Source organism: Hibiscus syriacus, unplaced genomic scaffold, assembly GCF_006381635.1.
Source record: "Hibiscus syriacus cultivar Baekdansim isolate YM2019G1 unplaced genomic scaffold, ASM638163v2 tig00005974_pilon, whole genome shotgun sequence".
NCBI classification, from domain to species: domain Eukaryota; kingdom Viridiplantae; phylum Streptophyta; class Magnoliopsida; order Malvales; family Malvaceae; genus Hibiscus; species Hibiscus syriacus.
In genome coordinates, this window is record NW_024062076.1 from 1,074,239 (window position 1) to 1,097,869 (window position 23,631).

The window sequence follows — 23,631 nt, forward strand, 5'->3', positions numbered from 1 at the left end:
GAAAAACAACAGACATTATGTTAACTAGGATAGTCATTGTTTTGTAGATCACAGAACAACATGAAATGGGCATGAAGTCCTTGACTGTGTTTGGGTTGGGGATCTTAGGAATAAGGATAATAGCAGTTGCATTAAAAGATGGCAGAACAAAAGAAGCATCAAAACAATACATGATGGCAGCTTTGAAATCCTCACCAACAATTAACCAAGCTTTCTTGAAAAAACAAGGATTGTATCCATCTGGTCCAGGGGATTTGTCATTCCCTTGACCCCATAAAGCCTCCTTTATTTCCACATCAGAAACTGCTCTGAACAAGGAGTCAACAGCTCCCATAGGTAAGGAGTACCCAAATAGGTCCCTCATGGTGCTAACATTGTAGCCCTTGACATTAGGGTCAATCGTCCCAAGCTGATTTTTAAAAAGTCAATTACCTCACTAGACAAGTCTTCAAAAGATTCCAGTCTTCTGCCATTTTGATCAAAAAGCACTCTGATAGTATTGTTTTTCCACCTACTGGCAACCATGGAGTGAAAAAAGTGGGTGCCCTGATCCCCCTCCTTAATCCAGTTGGCTTTAGCCTCCTGCTTATAGAAAAGCAGTTATGCTTCCTCGAGGACTTTCAGCTCACTTTCTACTTCACATTCCGAATAAGCAAAGACACCAATAGTACCAGAATTCAAGTTTGCCCACTGAATTTTAGACAGCTCCTCACGTTTTTGCTTTACCCGGCTCGAAATATCATTGAAGTACAATTTATTAAGATCCTTGAGACGAGATTTTAGTCTCTTAAGCTTTAATAAGACAGTTTTCATTAATTTAGTATATTATGTAACTTCTTAAAAACATATGACCATTGTTATTTATTATTTAACAAAATTTAAAGTTTAATGTCTATTTTGTATTTTTTTTAAATCAATGATAAATAAAATCAATTTAAAAAATTTATTGACTATTTATAAATTTTATCTTATGTTATATTTCAATACATGTCGATGTAATACATTTTAAGACATTCATTTTATTTTCACCACACTCAAAGAAAAGAGTAAATATGTGGGACCGGCTCATTGGTTTTTTATAAATAAAAAACCTTTTCACTGTTAAAATAATTATCATGATTTTTTATCTTCTGATATTTATCAAGAAATATTTTTAAATAAATGTCAAAACATTGATATTTACCTTTAATTTTGTAAAATAAAAGCCATAAATAGACATTAAATTATATTAAAATAATTTTCTAAACATCAAACTTTCAAAAAGTTATATATAGGATTAAATTTTAGATTTTATTAAAAAAAATGGATACAAAGTCATTATCTATCATTAAAGAGGTCATGCAACGTGCTAAATTAATAAGAAATATCTCAGTTGATCATTTAATTTTGACTAAAATTTTATTTTATTATTAATTTTAATTGAAATAATTTTAATATTTTGTTTATTTAAAACAAATGGATATAAATAAATCAACTATTATTTCTAGTTTCATATTATAAATACTAAATTTATACCATATAAATTATTTGATACATTATTAAAAGTTAAAGATTGTTTTGATTATTTTATTTAAGATTGGGTGTATTTTTCTTATTAACATGATACTATAATTTTTTTTGATTCTTTTTAAATTATGTTTAAACTTCATAAACAAAAGTCAAACGCTTAAATCATATTGTTTAATAAAAATTAATTGCATTGTTTGATAATTCAAATTTTTAGATCTAAAATATTATAAATTTTTAATTTTAGAAATACAATCACGTTAATAAATAATTAGTTATAAAATAATTTGATGAACGAGATATTTCAAATAAATATAATTTTTAATTAAAAATAAATTGTTTTCATATATAATTTTTTTCAAAAAAACAATTTTCTAATTTATTTTTTAAATTATTATTTAAATTTTTAAAAATATATCAAAAATAAAAAATTAGTTATAATTGAGGACAAATAAGATATATTTTTATTTCATTTAACATGTTGCACCACTCCTTAAAAATATTTTACGGTTGATACTTATATTTTACTAAAATATGAAGTTTAGTGTCTTTTATAACTTTTAATAATCTAATATAAAATCATTTTAATAAATTTAATGATTATTTATAAATTTTATTATATTTTAATATTATTAATGCGTATCAATTCTCTTCATTAATGATATACATATGTGTGTATCATTCACTTTGTACTCATCCTTTTACCAAAGAGTAAAGCCAAAGAGAAAAGGGATTGGAAGGTAATTGAACCAATTAGACTCTTGGGTAACCACCGACAACTTTTGTGGCTTGTCGCTGACGTAACATCGTGCTCAAAGTTTGACACGTGTACAAATTCGTAGTAATCCAAACAGTGTAGCTTTCCTATTGATGGAAACTTGAAAATCATCAATAACCCACTAATTACGAAAAGGAAAATTAATCAATCTTTAATTAGACGAGAAAACAAGAAATCAGGAGTAAAGATTATCACCGTTGGAGAAGTTAATTGGATGCCATACAAAAGTACAACATCGTTCTAGCCGGCATCCCCAACCGCATCCGCATCACGAGGAGCAATAACTGTCCTAATTTCCAGCTGGATTCCACCTTACAACTCCCATCACTTACTCTCCTTCAGAGGTGCACATTATTCCATTTGAAATGGTTTTTTTTATAATGTTTAAGTTCCTAAAGTGTTTTTGGTCAAAATAAATACCTCAATCATCTTTTTAGTCAAAATTATTATCTAATTTTTTTTTGTCAATATAGATACTTAAATTGTTCAATTTTTTTATATAAATATTTAAAGTATTCTTTAATTAATTTTACAAATCAACTTTTTAGAACTTGAATAAAAAAATTGAATAGTTTAAGTACTTATTTTGACATAAAATATTTTATGTACCTAATTGACCAAAAAGATAGCTTTATTTATTTATTTTGACAAAAAAATTGGATACTTAAATGAAGAAGAATGTTTTAAGTACTTATTTGTAATATAAACCTAAAAGAAAAGAGAAGACTGTAAGAAAGAAAAAAAATATTCTTGTTAGATCTAAAATTTATAAACTAAAGAAATATAAGAGACTAGATATATACAAATTGAGTAATCAATCAAATATACTTCACTCATTAAAATTGTTAAAAGTATATTTCTAAAAGTCCTTTCATTTATTAGTTGTCTCATACTTTGAAATGATTATAAGTTAATATTTATTTAAATTTTTTAAAATTTATTAATAATATAACACATGATGCAGATTTTACTACTCAAACTCAATATTTTCACTGGTTTATTTTATTACTGAAAACTGAGTTCAGAGATAAATTTATTTTCTTCTATAACTTATATCAGAAATATGTTTTATGTGAACAACGATAATAAAACAACTGACCAAGCTCCAGCTAAGATGTTTGCTTCTCAAGCCAACAAATTAACATGCAATTCAAATTTACCCGTGCAACCTCGCACGTGCAAGAGTGACCGGCACGTGTAGTTAGCTAGAGCATGAACGAACCTACGAAGATTGCGTAAGAGAGGGGGAGAGAGATAAACCGAGGGGATGCTCACGGAGGCTGCCTAGAAATCGGCGATTTTCCGGTGTAAATGATACTTCGAAACGTACTTATCAAGTTCTTGCAAATTCCTTTGGCTTCTAATTGCCAGAACATCGCCTCTCTGAATCTCAATAAATCGGCCTACATCGCCGATTTCTCGTGAATCTGTCAAGAACAAAGCATAAAACGAAATAAGCAACAAAAGAAGAAATCACTAAACCGGAAATTCAAGAACTAAAAAGAGAAAAAGTGAGTTGAAACGGCATTATACCTAAACGCTTTGAGGAATGCTTGAATCCGTTAAAAGCGGCTAAATCTGAAACAAAAAGAGAACAGTAAATAATGAAAAATACACTAGATTAATCTATCCCGATAATTACGATGGTTGCTGATCGATAAAACGAAAAACGTACCATATTGTGAAGGACTGTGAGAATTTAGGTAAAGTACGAGGAAGCAAAGGAGAGTGAGAACAGGAATGAGATGAATGAGCTTCTCAGAATTAGGAGGCGACGACAGCGACTGCGATGAAGGCGAAAATGACAATGGGCGAGGCTTACTCTCCTTGCTGTCCTCGCCGTCGATGATTACACGGCGTTTCTGATCATCGGCTCCGGTAATCTCTTCTCCATGGATGTGGAGCTTGGAGGTAGGCGAGCCTAAGGATTGTCTTTGCATGTTTGTAGTGAGAGAAAAGCGAAAAATGAGGCTCTAGAATTAGGTGTGCTTTGACCGTTGCTTGTTTCAGTATTTCTTAAAGGAATATCTTGATTTTCTATCGGAGAGGTTGATTTAATTTTAGGTTTTCATTAAGCCGCGATTAGGATAGTAGTTTAGCTTAAGTATGCGTCAATTTACCTTAAATTATAAATTTATAACTAAATTTATGATTTTTAAAATCTTGGAATTAATTATTTTCCTTTCTCAAATTTACCATTTTACTAAGTTTCTTGAAAAATATATATTCTTCAAGATAAAATTTCAATTGAAAATAATAAAGTACACAAACTAATTGATAATTATAATATATTTGTACTTAAATTTACCATTTTATGAAGTTGCTCCTTTAAAACGTGAGATGGTCGTGGCTCATATACAGTGGCGGATCTAAAAACAAAATTGAGGGTGAAAACATATATTAGGAACACAATTTTTAAAGATAAAAATATTAATAATATTTTGATTATAACAAAAAGTCTCACAAAAAGTATATTTGAAAATATTTTTTTACAATTGTTCCCTCTAGGCTTCATGTTCTGATATCGTTGTATGATCTTTTCATTGTCTACATTATCAAATATATCTTTCTCAATAAAAGTAACTAAGCAATCATTCAACCATTCATCTTCCATACGATTGAGCAACCGATTCTTTATAAAATGCATTGCAGAGAATGTTCTTTCCACTATTGTGGTTGTAATCGGTAAAACCAAAGATAACTTTAAAAGTAAATACACAAGTGGATACACAACATGCTTCATCGTCTCAACCATCTTTTTAGATAAATCAAAAATTCCTTTTAGATCACAAAATCTTTCATCTAAACGAACATCAATAATATAATTATCAAGCTGACAATTAAGCAACATAAGATCTCATGTAGAAAATTCACAAGAATAAAATTCGGCAAGATGAATCAATTTTTTTCTTAACAAAAGAAAGAGACAAGTCTCTTGGACTCAAGCAAGGCACACAAAGAAGTAAACTCTGTACATGTCTCAGAAAAACGATTATTACGCTCTTGAAGTTGTCTATCAATCACCTAATAAAACAATTCAACATGAAAATGATGCAAATTTGAAACTTCACGAGCTTTTCTCCTAGACCTCCCTGGAACAACAAACACATTTTTCATATTTGGAACTTCAATGTTGTTCTTTTCACAAACGAAGAAACTTCTTCAAGTAAAGGTTGTCACCCCACGTATCTCATCCTTTGTAGTCGTTGCTTGGACATACTAACTAATTGCATACCATTTACAATGTCTTGACCACTTTGATGTAATGCTTTAGATAATTTACTAGTAACCCCCAATATATTTTTCATCAAATGCAAATTCAACACAAACTCAAATGACTATAAAGAATTCAACAACATAGAAGCTTCAGCTCTATACTCTGAGTAGATCCATCTTCCTCAATAATTTCAAGTACATCCATTACAGAAGAAAACATAGTAACCGAGTTAACAACAATTTTATAATGTGAACCCCAACGAGTATCTCCAGCTCTCTTTATAACAATTTCTTGATTTAATCTGCGGCCACTGAAGGTTTCACCATTTTGTAATGCTTGTCTTACTTTAATCATCTAACTAGATTGAAGAATTTCTTTTCTTTTACATGAAGCATTAACCATATTAATCACACTAGCAAACAAATTAAAGAGAAAGACAACCTAAACTTGTTTTTTAGCAACAACAACAAGTGCTAACTGAAGCTGATATGCAAAGCAATGAACATAAAAAACGCACTTTGTCTCCTAAAATCAAACTTTTAAGCCCATTAAATTCTCCTTGCATATTACTTACCCCATCATAACCTTTTCCTCTTATTCTTGAAAAACATAATCCATGAGTTGTAAACACAGCTTCAAGAGCATTCATAAGTGAATCATCAACAATATTAGAAACATGAACAAGACACAAAAAGCGTTCAACAACTCTTCCTTTCTTATCTACGTAATGTATAACGATAGTCATTTGCTCTTTAACAGATATGTCACGAGACTCATTAACCAAAATAGCAAAAAAAATTCATTTCCAAGTTCATCAATAATTGCACAAGTAGTCTCGCTAGCAGTTGCACTAACAATATCTTTTTGTATAGTTAGTGCTACTAGTTTAAGATTGCCACGAGTATTTTTGAAGAATTTGTTAATAGTTTCATTATGAGTAGTAAGAAACTGCAAAAGTTCTAAAAAGTTACCTTGATTACAAGAATCATAAGACTCATCATGTCCACAAAAAGTTAATCCTTGTCGCAAAAGGAATCGAACGCAATCAATTGTAGCTGTAAGATGAGTTTGATATTCTTGTTTGGCTTGATTAGATTGCTTCGTAATGACAACTTCAACATGTTTCTGATTCATTAGAGCTTCACATTTTCTCACAGCTACATTATGAGAACTATTAGGACCTCCAACATGAAGTTACAATATGCTCTTATCTTTCCAATTTTGAAATCCATTGGCAACAAATGTATCACCTCCTCCTTGCTCTCCTCTAGATTCAGGTCTTATAAGGCAACATTGTAAACAAAATGCTGCATAATTGGATACATTATACTCTAACCAACTTTTATGCTCTTCGAACCACTTAGGATTGAAATTTTGTAATTTACCATTATACTTTTTCTTAGGAAATTTATGTTCTTTTGGTTGGCAAGTACCTTTCAAAAAATAAGCTCTTCTAAGTTCTTCATGATCATTCGGATGATATTCTATAATATTTGGTCTTATTTCGGGATCCGCTTGAAGATATTTTAAGTCAACTTCTAGAAATCTTTTTTTACTGAACATGAATCTTCTATTGTAGTCCTCTTTTTAAAATATTTTTCCATGCCTAAACAAAAAGACAAAGAATTAGTTGAATTATAACAATAAAGAGACACAAAATATAAAATGAAAAAGATATAATGTGTACAATAAGCGTCATTTATTTGTGAAAAGTACATAAATCAATCTAGTAATGACTTTATAAATATTCAATTGTAATTCACAATCATCATATACTTAAGTTTATAATTACACACTTGATTAATTGGTTACTATTGGATGGATTACAACATGATGTATCAGCTTAGCATGAGCATGAACCAGCTCAGCATATGCTTAGCAAATTAGTTAGATTGCAGTTAAGAGTACAACAACTTTATGTTATAGCTATTATACAAAACTTTGCTTGTATATAAAGGAAAATGTTGTTGCTTGTAAAATAACAAAAAAATCAATAATATTTAGTTTTACATATTCACTTTAAGTTTCAATGAGGCTTTTCATTATGGTATCATTCACTCAGTTGGTTATGGGATAGTTTGTTTTTTCTGCTGTGCGTGTTGCTTCTTGGCAACATTCTTGCGAGAGCTGCTGTCATGGTGTTTGGTGGTTCTGGAAACATTCTTGATTTTTTATATTTTTTGAGACTCGGCAAGATGTTTACTAATAAACACATAAACATTATGTTTGATGAGATGAATTTCCTTCGATGGAAGCAGCAGGTTCTTTTAACTGTTCGGAGTCACCGACTTGAAAAATTACTCACTGGTGATCTTAGTTCTCCACCTGAGAAAATTCTTGATGCTGATGGCAATCTTGTGATCAATGAAGAATATGATGTGTTTGTGGCACAAGATAGTGCCTTGGTTTTTTGGCAATCTTGATGAGGTATGGGCCACAGTTCTCAAGTTCTTTTACAATCGTTCTACTACTAGTATAATGAGTTTACATTGCACATTACGATCAATCAAGAAATGAGATAAAAGTATGCGTTCGTATCACACCTTGAACAAGGAAGTTTGCGATGCATTAGCAGCATATGGCAGTGTTATATCTGACATTAATCAGATTACCGCGATCTTGAATGGACTTCCATTTGAGTTCTAACCCTTTGTTGCTGTTATTACAACAAGCAAGAATACCTTTACATTAGATGGAGTTCAGTCAGTATTAATAGATGCAGAAGCTCAGTTTAAAAGCTTTCAAGTTCAATCTCAACCGCTTCTTAGTTCCAATGTTGTACATGTTCAGAACAACAACCAAAGGAAGTATTCTGATCAATCCACTGATCAACAATACTCTGTAAGTGAAAGAACTCCACAACAATATTCTCGTGGTAGATCTGGTACTCGAGTCGTGGAAGAATAAGGGTGCAAAGTCAATTGTGTGGAAAAATTGGTCACTCAGTGTTGGCATCGATTTGACCAATCGTTTTCTCGAGTCTTGGCAGATAAACATGAGTCTTTTAATTCTCAAGTAGCAGGTTTTGATAATGAATGCTAGACCTGCACCAATAATGGTTGTGCTCCAGTACAGAGTTTTTCTTCATCTTCCAGCTTAGATAAGTGAGTTATTGACTCGGGAGTGACTCACCATGTCACTCTAGATGGTTCCAAGCTAAACAACAGATCTGATTATTCTGGACCAAGTAAATTAATTGTGGGTAATGGAAAAAGTCTTGGTATATCTAAAACTGGTTCATCTCTTCTTTAAACCAAGTCTCGAGCTCTTTTTATTAGCAATCTATTGCATGTTCCTGATGTTACTAAAAATCTTTTGTATGTCTATAATTTTGCTAGAGAGAACGAGGTATTTTTTGAATTTCATGCCAATCATTGCTTGGTGAAAGATGAGAAGACGAGAGAGGTCCTATTGCAAGGGTGGGAGACTGTTGGACTGTATCAGTTTGCTGTTGATCATACACATTGTAATAAGGACTCAAGTTCTATAGAAGTGAATGTAGCTACTAGCTTAGACATGTCTGACTTGTGGCACCAAAGGCTTGGGCATCCTGCTTATGTTCCATTAATGCAAATATGTAAACAAATTGGAGTTGATGTTGCCTTCTCGTTTAATAAAGAAAGACCAAGTGTTTGTGTAGCTTTTCGAACGGGGAAAAACCACAAAATACCATTTCATGAGTCTACCACAGTTATTATGTCTCATTTATGGATGCCTGTACAAGGTAATGCTGGGTGTACTTGCTTAAGACTAAAGATCAGACATTGCATACATTTCAGTTATTTCATACATTTGTTAAAACTTAGTTTGAGGCTAAAATCAAGGAACTTCAAACTGACTGGTGTGGAGAGTACAGACCATTATCAGAGATGCTGGCTAATATGGGTGTTCATCATCGATTGACATGCCCTCATATCTCAGAACAAAAAGCACCGACATATTATTGAGTTAGTATTAGTCTTAATAGCACAAACGTCATTACCATTGCGTTTCTAGTCCTATGCTGTAAGAACAACTATATGTCTTATAAATCAATTGCCCACTAAGGTTCTACATGGAAAATCACCCTTTGAAGCACTTTACAACAAACATGCTGATTATAGTTTTATACGTATTTTTGGGTGCAAATGTTTTCCACATCTTCGAGTTTTTCAGCAAGATAAGTTGGAATTTAGGTCTCAACCATGCATGTTCCTTGGTTATAGTGTTCATCATAAGGGCTATCAATACTTGGCACTAAGTGGAAAAATATATATTTCAAGGCATGTCATCTTCGATGAAAGTTGTTTTCCTTTTGCAAGAAGCAGTGAAAAAGTGGTTGACATAGGTCAAATGTCTTCTCGAAAGCTAGAAATCATCAATGGTGCTCATAAAGTATGTACTCGGGTTGGTGATTGCATGAATGCCAGTCAAAGTGCACATATCAATGCTCAATTGCCTATAAGTAGCCCAATTCAAGATCTTGATTCTGGATCGATGAACTAGTCTACTAAAGATGAAGGTGTTGGTTCTGGTCAACATATCACAGCTGAGAATGATGTTGAAGGTATTGGTTCTGGTTAACAAGTCACAGCTGAAAATGATGTTATGGTTGAGCAGCAAGAGATGACACAAGTCAATCAACCAAACTTAGATGCTGCTTCAAGCTCCAAGACTATATCGAGTCATCATATGATAACTTGAAGTAAGAGAGGAATTTTCAAACCAAATATGTATCTTAGTACAAAAAGTGATGAGGAAGAAGAACCATATTCAATTTATGCTACACTTCAATCTGATAAGTGGAAGGCAGTTGTTCAAGGAGAGTATGATGCTTTGGTGACAAACAATACATAGACACTGGTTAAACTCCCTGAGGGCAGATCTCCAGTTGGCTGCAAGTGGTTGTTTAGGATAAAAAGAAATTCTGATGGCACATTACATAGGTACAAAGCTAGATTAGTGGCTAAGGGTTTTTCCCAAATTCCTGGGCAAGATTTTCAAGACACCTTTAGTCTAGTAGGTAAGTCCTCCATAATTAACGTGATTCTTGTTGTAGCTGTACAAAAGGGGTGGTGGTAGACATAAACAATGCATTCTTGAATGGTGATTTGCAAGAAGATGTTTACATGCAGTAGCCTCAAGGGTTTAAAGAGGTTGATTTAGATGGGACTCTTCTAGTGTACAAACTGAATCGGGCTTTGTACAGCCTAAGGCAAGCTCCTCGTAACTGGTATGTTAAGTTGAAGGAACACTTGCTACACATTGGTTTTGAAGTATCACTTGTTGATTGTTCATTGTTTGTAATGAGAAGGGAAAGACATGTTGTCTGTATTATAGTATATGTGGATGACATAATTGTAACTGGAAGTATGGTTTGTAAAGTGGAAGAAGTGGTTAGCTTACTTGGTGAGAAATTTTCTCTTAAAGACTTGGGGCAACTCAGTTTATTTCTTGGAATTGAAGTCAAATATGTGGGTGATAGTATATTTCTAAGTCAAAGGAAGTACATTATGGAGTTGTTAGACAAAACACAGATGAGAAATGCCTCACCAATGCCCAGACCAATGATCTCGTCCCTCAAGTTGACCATAGAAGCTGGAAGTGCTCTCACTGATCCAAAAAAATATAGGAGTCTTGTTGGATCATTGCTATATGCATGTCACACAAGACCAAACATTGCATATTGTGTCAATAAATTGGCCCAATTCATGCATACACTGTGTGAGCAGCATTTGTATATGTGAAACATGTTCTCAGATACTTGAATGGAACTTTGGATTATGGACTAGTTCTGTCTCGAAATAACACACCTTTTCAGCTGGTTGCTTTTGTAGATGCTGACTGGGGAGGAAAAATGGATAATCGATAATCAATCTTAGGTAGTTGTCTGTATCTTGCTGGTAACTTGGTCATATGGAACTCCAAGAAGCAGAAAACTGTTTCCAGGTCCACAACAGAAGCCGAGTATAGGAGCTTGGCTAATGCGTCTTCTGATGCTACATGGATAGGTGTATTGCTTGATATTATGGGAGTTAAGATACAAGGTACACCTGTCATCTAGAGTGATAATTCCAACGCTATATCTATGAGTGCCAATCCAATTTACCATTCAAAAACTAAACATGTGGAGTTAGATATGCATTTTGTTAGAGAAAAAGGTGGCAACAAATAGATTGAAGGTTAACTATGTACCTTCTTCGCATCAGGTAGCTGATGGCTTCACTAAGGCATTGTCAAAAGACTATTTTCATATGTTTAGACAACGATTAGGTGTTGTGTCATTGAAAGAAGTTGAAAGTGGAAGAAGCAGGGAGCATATTGGATGGATTACAACATGATGTATCAGCTTAGCATGAGGATGCACCAGCTCAGCATATGCTTAGCAAATTAGTTAGCTTGCAGTTAAGAGTATAACAACTTTCTATTATAGTTGTTATACAAAACTTTGCTTGTATATAAAGGAAGGTGTTGTTTCTTGTAAAATAACAAAAAATAAATAAATAATATTCAGTTTTGCATATTCACTTTAAGTTTCAATGAGGTTTTCCATTAGTTACATATTTGATTATATTATATATAAATTATTTCGAATATGATTCCATGATTTCCAACGGGAGAAGTTTGCATTCTGGAAAACATGTTTATTCACTTTTACATGTTTATTTACTTTTATTGAAATCCATATAACAAACTTGAGAACTTTTGTATTCTGCAAAAAATGGAATCATTAAATTATTAATATATATAAATAAATATAATCTAATTTAATGATTGTAATCTAATTATTTGATTATAATTAATAATATATATAATAAACTTGACAACTTTGCATTCTCGAGAACTTTACATTCTGGAAAACAAAAACTTATTAATATATATAATAAATATAATCATTATGATTATAATCATTAAATTATATTTTTATTTATGATTATTTCATATTTATTTGTTTGATCAATTTGTAGGTTTTTTTTTTGTTTGGTTCCTTAGGAAATCTAGAAGGAAAAATGAAATTTTATCTGTTTATTATTACTTTAATTGAAATCTATACAACAAACTGCATGTTTTTTCCCTTCAACTTGAAGCATGGATCTAAATAAAGGTATGGGTCAGTTCGGATTGATTATTCGGGTAACTATATATATATATATTAAAATAATAATCTAAATTCATTTTAGCCCTTTGTTTTTTTTTCCAGCAGCATTTTCACTCTCTCAAGTCTCAAAATTCTTTGAGTTATCCAACTGTGACTGTATTATTAGCCGTTCATTGGTATCGTTTGTGGTCGTTAGACACCGTTGATGACAGTCGAAAAACACAATCACTAACATATTTCTTCTTTAAACCCTAAATCCTAAACCATAAAATCAAATCTAACACTATTTAAAAAAAACATAAAATTGCACACACACACACACATATATATATATATCATGATTGTTACTGTCAAAATCTCCTAGATCTATCGTCTGATCAAGATAGTCTTTAGGTATCTTTTCCCATTCACCGTCTCTGAGTTTCTCACCATACGGATTCGTGGTCGGAGGTGTTCATCTAAAGAATCACAAGAAAAAGGTTTAGCCTTTTGACCCTTTTTCCCTTTCATTCAAATTTCATCTATTTTTAAGTGTTAATATCTCTATTTTTTTCTTTCAGATTTTTAGCTCCAAAGTTCAAAAATTTTAATTTGGGGATGTTTTAGTTCATTCCAGATTCAATGTTATTGGGTGGAGTGGTGTTCTCAAAACTCTAGTTTTACTCCAGAATATTCTTGTGTAAGTGAGAGATTTGGGTTGACCTGTTTAGAAAACAAAATCTATTTATGTTTGGGTGGATTTTTTTGGGGTGGGATTTGGGTTGACCCGATTTAGGATATATTTTTTTGGTTAACCCAATTTAGGGGTTGGATTTGAATCTTAATTATTTAGGCTTTAATTTTATGAAATAGTTTTCGAGCCTGAACAAAAATAGTTTTTAATGGATATTTGGTGGGCTCAAATAAATTAGAATGGGCACAAAATTATTCAAGGTGGGAACCTATTAAAAATATTAGTCTCTAATAAATTAAATTAAAAGTTGAGGGTGGGCACCTCAATCATGAATACATCCGCCACTGCTCATATATTTATCATAAAGTGTGAGATGACTGTGATACTTTTTTCAGATTGTAGATTCATTCATTCATTCATATATTTTCACAATGCATGATATGTACACATCGTCATAGATCACTCCAAAGATGATTGTTGATAGCATCAGGACCAGTCTTGACTATTTCTAAGCTTGGGGTAAAAATAAAAAGATGGGTAACTAATATAAAAATATTTAAAAAATGTATAATATAAAATTTTTATTAATTTTTTTATTAAATTAAACAAATAGTAATTCATTACAATATAAAAGATGTTAAAAATATATTTTAACGTACAAATACTCTTAAAAACATTACACTCGAGCATTTCTTGATGCAAAACTATTGGTGATAATGTGAACATCAATGTTTTCTAACATATTTTTCTCTCAATACATAACATAACATTGAAAATAAAAGAACAATCTTATCTAAAATTTGAAAATATATAAAAATTAAAAGAAAGAATTTGAAAACGTGATCTACATTAGAATTTTAAGAATAATCTTTAATATGATTCAAGTATCACAATTGATGATAAACAATTGTGACTTTGTGTGTGTGAGAAATATGATAAATTAAAAAATGAGAATAATAATTTTCAAATGAATCGTGAAACATGGAAGTGAAAAGAAGCATGCTAATTATACTTAGGTTTTTTTCTCTCATTGAGTTTTGAAGAAAAAAATAATGTAAATAAAAAAATTTCATTGATATGAAAAATCGGGAAAGAGATTTGATTAATTCACGGTGGGAATTTGGAAAGACCAAATTAAAGATATTCAATTAATTTTCTTTTTAGTTTAGGGAAAGAAATATAGAATTCAAATTTTGTGAGAAGAATAAATTATTAACGTTAATATAAAATTCAATGATGACAATTGACACCTTAATAAATTTATGGGCCCCATTATTTTATTAAGTAAATTATTTTTTTAGTACCTAGACTATAAGTTTTGGTCTGTTTTAGTACCTAAACTTTCAATTTTTTCAAAACCATATCTAAAGTTTAGTTTTTGTTTCATTTAAGTCTCGTTGTTGAAAACTTTAGTTTTTAATTTTATTTTACAACTCAAATCAAAATTTAACGTTAAGTTTAAAACATTTAAAATAATTTAGGTACTAAAACAAACTAAAATTGATAGTTTAGGTACTAAACGCGTTAAATTTTTAACAACGAGTATTAAAATGAAATAAAAACTAAATGTTAGATATGATTTAAAAAAATAAAAGTTTAGATACTAAAATGGATCAAAATTGATAATTTAAGTACTAAATGCATATTTTACCCTATTTTATTTTTCCAATTTTTAATTTTTTATCATAAAAATAAAAAAAAATATTATACTATAGAAAAATTTAATTTGTAGGCGCTAGGTACCTGCCCCTCCTACCCTGGCCCAGGGTCGGCCCTAGTTGGCATCATAGTAGATCCTTCCATGGATGAACAAGTGGATCTACTGAGTGTATAAAACATGTAACACCCTAAATTTACCCTATTTTATTTTACAAATTTTTAATTTTTTATGATAAAAATAAAAAAATATTATATTATAGAAAAATTTAATTTGTAGGCCCTAGATGGGTGCCCCTCCTACCCTAGTCCAGGGTCGGCCTTATATGTCATCATAGTAGGTCCTTCCATAGATGAACAAGTGGATCTACTGAGTATACCAAACATGTAACACCCTAAATTTCAATATTCAATGTAACTAACTATTTTATTCAACTTGATTTTTTAATAACTTTTCTGTTTATTTTTTTTATAGCAAACAAAAGTGTTTTGAGCTAAGAGTATTGATACCCGTACATGTGATATTGCTACTGACCCACGAGTAACGATACTCTAGGTTTGATATCGATACTGATATAGTCACTTAGATTTCAGTAGCCACTTTTGGTATCGGTACCCATTTGAGTATCGATACTATAGGTAGGGTATTGATACTTCCGTAAGGGCATCGATACTATGAGATAATTTATAAAATGTCAAACCCATTTTTGGTATCGATACTCAGGGTAGTATCGATACCCTAATGTCAGTATCGATATTGAATGACCAATATCAGTACCATCGTCATTGTTTGGATAGGAAAATCGATTAAATGTAAATTAGTTCAGGAAAGGGGTTAAGAGTCGTTGGGACTTCTCTAATAAGTCTGAAAGTGGAAACAACTAATAAAATTCGATACTCATCCTAAGAAGGATATAAATCATATTGGCAAAACACTTGCCCTTATGTGACGTTCGAGAAATGATAAGGAGACCCGAACTACTTTAGATGTACGACGATTGTTATGTTTGGTTAGTCATCAGGATGTGTTAAACAATGCTTATGCACTTTAAATTCCAGTTGGATTTAGGCTCCGATGCTAAGTGACCCTGTAGGTGTCCCATGTACTCTAAGGAGTATACTAGTAGCGCGTAGGCTTCGATATTATATGACCTCAAAGGCGTCCTAAATACGGGCAAAGAGGGCATTTTTAGATTAAGATTATAATGTTGTGTGACCTAAGTCTTATCTAGGGTACCTTAAGTATGTTATAGGAGTGTAAGTCCCGAGATGATATGTGACCCTTAGGCTACACCATAATGCATACTTAGTATGCTCATCACTCGGAATGTGTTTCCATCCACAGGTTCTTAGGAGGACAGATTGAGAAGCCATTACCAATCACAAACTTCCAGCTTGGATTATTCTGATTAGAGTACGTCTCTGATACTTAGTATTGGCATGTACTTAACATGGACCTTATTTATATTTGAGTCATAAACTCTGTTTATTAAACTTATGTATTTTGATTTTACGATAGAGCTCCTATTTTGTAAACACTAAATGAGAATGTTTTGTAATCATCTTTATTGTTATGAGTTTAATTTAATCATGTTGTTTATCATTTTAAAAGAAAAACATTTTGGGTTAGCCATTTTAATGGTCCCGTGTAAGGTTCTAGTCTATCGATTTTTAGGTCGGACCGTATTAGGACATTATAATGAGGTTGCTTCAAGAAGACTATTGGACATAGTTCTTTCAAACTCTTGCAAAACCAGATGATGGTCATGTCTATATGAACATACCCATGAGAACTAAAATATTTGCTAGAGAGATTTTTGTGTGAAGTATATCATTGTTTACAAAAACGAAAAAACAGTTCAAAGACATGATGTCTATTGGTTATCCAATAAAGCAAATATAGTCACAAGAGAAGGTTCAAAGGTATTTCAAATTAAAAGATATTATTTTTTTTGAATATTTCAAATTAAAATGTATTTTTTATCTATTTAACTTTTAATATTAAAAGATAATTATATCATTATGAATATTAAAATATTTTAATTATATCTTTTGTGTATTTCAAATTAAAAGATATTTATTATATATATGAATTTGAACATTAAAATATATCTATTTTAAGTAAATATTCTTTGAGAATCCCCCATAAATATTGTGCTAACCTACTAGGTTAAACACATCTCAAAATTTAATAACTTCAAACAACTTGAGAATTCTTTTTTCTTTTTCCTCTAGTTTTTCGGTGATAGGCAAAGGCAAGAGATAGTTTGTGATCTATACAGTTGTACTATTGTAGTTGATCATCTAGTTATTGTATCTAGGGAGATAGACTTCCAATGATGTCGATCACCAAGGAGTGGTCGAAAATCTGTCTTAAGGAAACTGTGTAGCGACATGTCTCAACTCATTTTCGATTTATAGATCTATAAAAAAGAGTATTTTTCTTTCTATACAATTTTTATTTTTTATTTTTAAGAAGTTTAACTTCCTTTATTTTTTATTTTTTATTTTTGCATGTTTGATTATTGTCTCAAATTGTTATTATTTTATAACATATGTCACTTTACTTTGTTGTTTTGGCTTTGTTGTTCACTATGTGACGATCATGCTTTGTTGAGTTATTACCACTTGTTGCTCATATGCTTATTCTTAGTTGAAGTGATGTATCTTGAGTTTTCTGTTGTTGTATGATTTTTTTTTATATTTCTAGGATTGATATGCTTGTAACATCAGTCTATTCATTCTGATTTGGTTGGATGATGTTTTTAAATGTTTCTAAATATTGCTAGTATATTTTAATATTGTGGATGTTATATAAGTTTTATTAGGCTATTCTTTTAATATGTTATTTTCTGTTTGTTTGGTAACATTTTTGAAAATATATAAATGAACATGTTCGTGAATGTTAAATGAACATATTCATGAACAATAAACGAACTTGTTCAAATGCTAAACGAATATGTACGCGAACACTAAATGAACATATAAATGAAAGCTAAATGAACATGTTTGCGAATATTTAAGCGAATATGTTCGCAAATATTTAAACCAACATGTTCACTGATATTTAAATGAACAGGTTTGGAAACATTAAATGAACACGTCCATGAACATTACATAAACAAACATAAACACCTTTAAAAATAAATAAACGAACATGAACACAATATTTAAAAATTAAATGAAGACTATCCGAACATGAACACATTTAAAAACAAACAAACGCAAACTCAATCTTATTCCTTCAAACTTAATTCATTTTACACTCATATTTATTACAAGTATCTTAATCCGTACCTTAACTTAAACCTGATCCAGTTTCTCAATTCTCACCCGTGCATAATTAGAAAACCGACACAAAATAGTGTATCTATACCCAAAACCCAACATGTCACCCTTGAGAAGCTCAAGTTCCAATCAGGTCGATGTAACATTTGGGCTTCAGACTCCAGCCCAAATCAGCTCAATTATAGTTATATAAGCCTACTTATAGATTCATTTGGCAATTCATAAGGCCTACACGGTGATATGCCCCCCTTAATTTGTTGGCTGATTTATCTTTTCACTTTGTTGGTGGTCTTTGATTACGACTTTTGGAACTACTAATTAAAATTAAATCCGTGTTAATAAAATTAGTATATTTAATATTTATATAAAACTAAAAGTTGTACAATCATTATATAATGATGAAATTGATAAGAAAACATCACCAAGATAATAGACTTATGAGACAATCACATTTTTGAGTCCCGTAATACTCGTACCCAGACTCCATCAATAGAAGCAACCAAACAGCAGCTTCAAAATTATTTACTAATCAGTTCTCAAATAAAAAACCAATATAAAAATGTATTAATTATTCGAGAAGTAAAAAATGTTCATGTACATATTAATACTTATAAAATATTGTTATGTCAATCAGTCAACGTGAGCTTGCTATATATCCAAGGCATGAACCATAAAGACTGGGTATTGGCTCAATTGGGAAATCATAATTGTAATAGCAATTGATTTAAATTGCCTGAAAGTGGCGGAGTGGGTGGGAAAAGCTGCACCGAAGTAAATCTTAGGGGATAACTGTAATTGAATATGCAGGTGCTTGTTGGAACCAACTTTGGGAATGGCAGGGATATAATATTACAAGCAAAGTCAGCACAATAGCTACACCCCATGAAAATGTCACAGCTCTGGGACATTTAATGGTTGGCACTTGGACCATATATTTTAATATAACAATGCTAATATCTATTACGTGAAATGGAGTGCAAAGCAAAGGAAAGCGGCAAACGCTGTATTTGTACTGGGCGGTAATCGAGGCTAGTCGAACTCTAGTATTGTTTAATTTAATTTAACTCAAAAAGTTAAAAGATGTGTTAACTTAATTTAAAAACTCATGAGTTTAAAATTATTAAGTTTAACTCAAATTTGAAATCAAAAATTGAAATTCAACTTGATTTGAAACCTCGACTAGAAATCAAAAATTGAAGTTCGACTTGACCTCGATTGAAACTCGAACTCGATTGAAACTCGAACTCGAGTTCAAACATGATCCTTAAATATATGAAAATCTTATATTGTATTTTTAAAAATAAACCAACAACATATAAATGTTAATGTCAAGTCCATCTCAAAAGATATGTTGATCATGTGCTATTTTTTAAATGAGACCCCTAAAATATTTTATAATAAGGTGAAATTGTAAAACATTAAAATTTAAGAGGATCGAGACTAGGACATGAATAAGATTTTTTGTCCGTTAAACACCATAAATTTGGTGATTTTTTTTAGAAAGAATTGGTTGCAATTGAATTCAGGAGATAATAAGAGAGAAAATTCGAAGTTTTTATTTGTTAAAATATGTCAAGAAAAAATCATTATTTATAAGTTAGCAGCATTTTTTTAAAGTATGGGCCTCAAATTTTGGGGTCCTGCGACATATCACATGCTATATTTACCAATGAACATGCAAGCTTTATATTATTAAAAATTTAATATTTTAAAAAAAATAAAATTTTAATATATTATTTTTAAATTATTCATGAATTTTATGAATCAGGTATTAAATAATTCATTTGGATTTATTAAGAATTTAAATCAAGTTCATTTAATTCCAATGTTGATGGAGCTATCGCATCTCATTTACGGATTTGTACTATTTCAATTCTATTGGATTGAAATGATATTTGTTAAAGGTGTTAATTAAGTGCACCTCATTAATATTGCTCAATTCCCTGAACTCTCGATCATCTCGTTTATGTTGTAAGACACTAGAAGTAGGATATAATAATGTAGTATTACGTAGCAATTAATGAGGGTAGGTTATGATTTTGGTATGAGAATTATTAATTTATTTATCGTTCTCATCGTCATTGTTCTCTTAATTAAATAGATACACCAACATTAAATATCATGAAATCAATAAGCTTCTCGTTCCATTTTTTCCCATCATTACAGTTTTTATAATGCACATATACATCCGTTCTTGTGTTAACATCTAGCACTTTACATGTTGGAATAAAACATGATAAAGTTAATAAAAAAAGATTTACAACATGATTATTTCAAAGGAATAAAAATAAATAAATTTTACGAAATGGAATAAAACTTTAAGGACGGGTGTTGGATCTTTGAATAAACACATGTAGGTTATTTCTACATTATATTATGATCTAAAACTCATGATACGTGAATTCATATACATTGGGCATCTTAAAACAACAAAAGAATGATTTCCTGCGTGCATCGTCTTCAGTAAAATCATCATATCTCGAGTTCCCAATATCGGATTGATGCGATTCAAGAACCGTTGGAAAGATAAGAGATAGACGGTTGTATCTCCAGAAGATATGTTGACCGGATAACAACTGGATACCCTTCAGAAAGTTGTTGCAAATATGCTGCTATTAGACCCTTACAGATGAATGCTTGAACTACGATTTGAAGCTTGTCTTTAAGAAGTTTGGTCCAGCCTCGTGTGATAGAGCCAAGTGGTATAGTAAATTCATCATCCTTAGCTTTAGGGTGTGTGGTGCATGTATCATCTCTCCCTTCCTTAAAAGGATTCGTCCACGAATCTGAAATATCAAAAGGAGATAAGTCAGAAACATTAAAGGATGCACTCACGTTACACTCACCGGGAAGACCAATGCGGTAGGCATTGTCATTGATTCGTTCAAGGACTTGGAATGGGACATCGCCTCATAGGTCTAGCCTGGATTTCCTTTGTGTCGGGAACCTCTCTTTTCTCATGTGAACCCATACCCAATCTCCTGGTTTAAAGGTGACATGTCGTCGGCCCTTGTTAACTCAGTTTGCAATTGCCTCGTAGGTTTTCTCCATCTTGAATTTAGCTTTGGTGTGAATGTCTTTGATAAGGGCAGCCTTCTTTTCACCATCTAAACTAGAAACCTGATCTAAAGGTAAGGGAATAAGATCCAAAGTAGTTAATGGGTTAAAACCATAAACTATTTCGAATGGAGAATAACCTATTGTGGAGTGAATGGATCGATTATAAGAAAACTCAACAAAATGTAAACATTCTTCCCAATTACGAGTATTCTTACCTACCACAGTTCTTAGCAAAGATCCTAGAATTCGATTTATTACTTTGGTTGTCTATCGATTTGAGGATGACAAGAAGTGGAATAAAGAAGTTTTGTGCCAATCTTACCCTATAGTACCTTTCAAAAGTGGCTTATTAACTTAGTGTCACGATCGGACAAAATGGTGCGAGGAATACCATGAACGCGGACTATTTCTTGAAAGAATAATTCAGCAATGTGTGTGGCATCGTTCGTTTTATGGCAAGGAATAAAGTGTTCCATCTTTGAGAACCTGTCTACAACCACAAAAATACTATCTTGTCCTTTCTTAGTGCGGGGTAAGCCAAGTATAAAATCCATCAATAAATCGATCCAAGGAGAAGAAGAAATCGGTAAAGACGTGTACAAACCATTATGATTTACCTTTGGCTTTGCTTGTTTGCAAGTGATGCATGATTCACAAATCTTTTCCACTGTTTTATGCATGTGCAACCAAAAGAAGAGTTCCATGACCATATCGAGTGTTTTGTGAACACCGAAGTGTCCCATGAGTCCTTCGGCATGTGACTCGTGAACCAAGAACTCTCGCAAAGAGCCTTGTGGTATACACAACCTGTTCATGCGAAAAAGAAAGCCATCTACAAGATAAAACTTGTTAAAAACACCTTTTAAACATTGTTTATAAATCTCAGAAAAATCTGGATCGTTAGGATAAAGTTCTTTGATATGTGTAAAACCCAGAACAGTAGCATGCATTTGAGTGATAAGTGTGTATTATCGAGATAATGCATCAATTATGATGTTATCTTCCCCTTGTTTCTATTTGATGATATAAGGAAAAGATTCAATGAACTCAACCCATCTAGCATGTTGTTTGTTTAACTTACCTTATCCATTTAACCATTTGAGTGATTCATGGTCCGTGTGAATGACAAACTCTTTAGGGAGAAGATAGTGTTGCCACACTTCGAGTGCTTGGACGAGTGCAAGAAGTTCCTTGTCGTAGGTAGAGTAGTTTAATTGTGTACCTTTTAACTTTTAACTAAAGTAAGCGATAGGTTGTCTTTCTTACATGAGGAAGGCACCAATGCCTATGCCTAAAGCATCACATTCTAGCTGAAAGGTGTTAAAAAAATTGGGAAAACGAAGAATAGGGGAAGAACATAACTTATCTTTAAGAAGTTTAAAAACTTTTTATTGTAGTGTTCCCCATTTGAATTCAACTAAATTTTTGATGATCTCGGTTAATGGTGCAGCAATGGATGAGAAATCTTAGACAAAGCGATGGTGGAAACTTGCCAAACCATGAAAATATCTTACCTTGGTGATGAAAGTAGGCGTGGGCCATTCTTGAATTTCCTTGACCTTCTCTTTATGTACATGGATACCCTGTACACTAACTATAAAGCCTAAAAACATAAGCTTATCACTGCAAAACACACACTTATCCATGTTAGCATATAAATATTATCGTCGAAGAACTCCGAGAACCATTCGAACGTGAATGACATGAGAGTCAAGAGAAGATGAGTTTATAAGAATGTCATTAACGTAAATGACAACAAATTTACCTATAAACTCCTTAAGAACGTGATTAATTAATCTCATGAAGGTGCTTGGAGAGTTTGTGAGTCCAAAGGGCATAACAAGTCATTCATACAAGCCAAAATTTGTCTTGAATGTTATTTTCCATTAGTCACCTTCTTTCATTCGAATTTGGTGGTAACCACTCTTCAAATCAATTTTGGTGAATATACTTGCACCATGTAGTTCATCCAACATATGATCTAGGCGTGGAATAGGATGCCTATACTTGATTGTTATCCGATTGATAGGTCGGCAATCTACACACATTCGGAATGTGCCATCTTTCTTTGGAACTAGGATGACGGGAACCGTACAAGGACTAAGACTCTCACGGATGTGTCCTTTTTGTAACAATGAAACTATTTATCGTTCCAATTCCTTCGTTTCCTCAGGATTGCATCGATAAACGGGGCCATACCATAAAACGGAGTCCTTAAAACGAACTAGAATGCATGACCTATTTTGAAAAAGGGTCTCTCTCATGTCTTTTGCACTCGCATAAATATTTTGAGACACTCTTTTATTTTCACATTGAGGGTCACTCACCACCTGTGGGTCATTTGTTTGGATTTTATCGGTTGTGACCTATTTTGC

General features: G+C 31.8%; 2 protein-coding genes across 3 annotated transcripts; both read right to left on the reverse strand.

Annotated features, from left to right (window-relative positions):
- Nucleotides 1-3,379: 3,379 nt before the first annotated feature.
- Nucleotides 3,380-21,891, reverse strand: LOC120200431. 2 transcript variants are annotated; one of them, XM_039201289.1, is made up of 4 exons: nucleotides 21,876-21,891; nucleotides 3,960-4,280; nucleotides 3,818-3,862; nucleotides 3,380-3,711 (listed from the first exon to the last, which is right to left on the reverse strand). In XM_039201289.1, the coding sequence occupies exons 2-4, from the start codon at nucleotides 4,222-4,224 to the stop codon at nucleotides 3,569-3,571; spliced, it is 453 nt and encodes a 150-aa protein (XP_039057220.1). In that variant the 5' UTR covers nucleotides 4,225-4,280; nucleotides 21,876-21,891; the 3' UTR covers nucleotides 3,380-3,568. The 2 variants fall into 2 exon arrangements, with proteins under 2 accessions (XP_039057220.1, XP_039057221.1); XM_039201290.1 differs by lacking the exon at nucleotides 21,876-21,891 and adding an exon at nucleotides 17,510-17,521 and having other exon boundaries at nucleotides 3,960-4,255.
- Nucleotides 5,943-6,635, reverse strand: LOC120200404. Its single transcript, XM_039201273.1, has 3 exons — nucleotides 6,473-6,635; nucleotides 6,076-6,221; nucleotides 5,943-5,984 (listed from the first exon to the last, which is right to left on the reverse strand). The coding sequence occupies exons 1-3, from the start codon at nucleotides 6,633-6,635 to the stop codon at nucleotides 5,943-5,945; spliced, it is 351 nt and encodes a 116-aa protein (XP_039057204.1).
- Nucleotides 21,892-23,631: the final 1,740 nt, after the last annotated feature.

Excerpts from the sequence above, each read along its gene's own strand:
- LOC120200431 (XM_039201289.1), bottom strand. The coding sequence starts at position 4,224 with ATGCAAAGACAATCCTTAGGCTCGCCTACCTCCAAGCTCCACATCCAT. Across the intron at positions 3,863-3,959 it reads TCACAGTCCTTCACAATATG|ATTTAGCCGCTTTTAACGGA; the intron begins GTACGTTTTTCG and ends TTTTTGTTTCAG. Across the intron at positions 3,712-3,817 it reads GCATTCCTCAAAGCGTTTAG|ATTCACGAGAAATCGGCGAT; the intron begins GTATAATGCCGT and ends TGTTCTTGACAG.
- LOC120200404 (XM_039201273.1), bottom strand. The coding sequence starts at position 6,635 with ATGAATCAGAAACATGTTGAAGTTGTCATTACGAAGCAATCTAATCAA. Across the intron at positions 6,222-6,472 it reads TTATGATTCTTGTAATCAAG|ATAAGAAAGGAAGAGTTGTT; the intron begins GTAACTTTTTAG and ends TACATTACGTAG. Across the intron at positions 5,985-6,075 it reads GAGGAAAAGGTTATGATGGG|CTTCAGTTAGCACTTGTTGT; the intron begins GTAAGTAATATG and ends TTTGCATATCAG.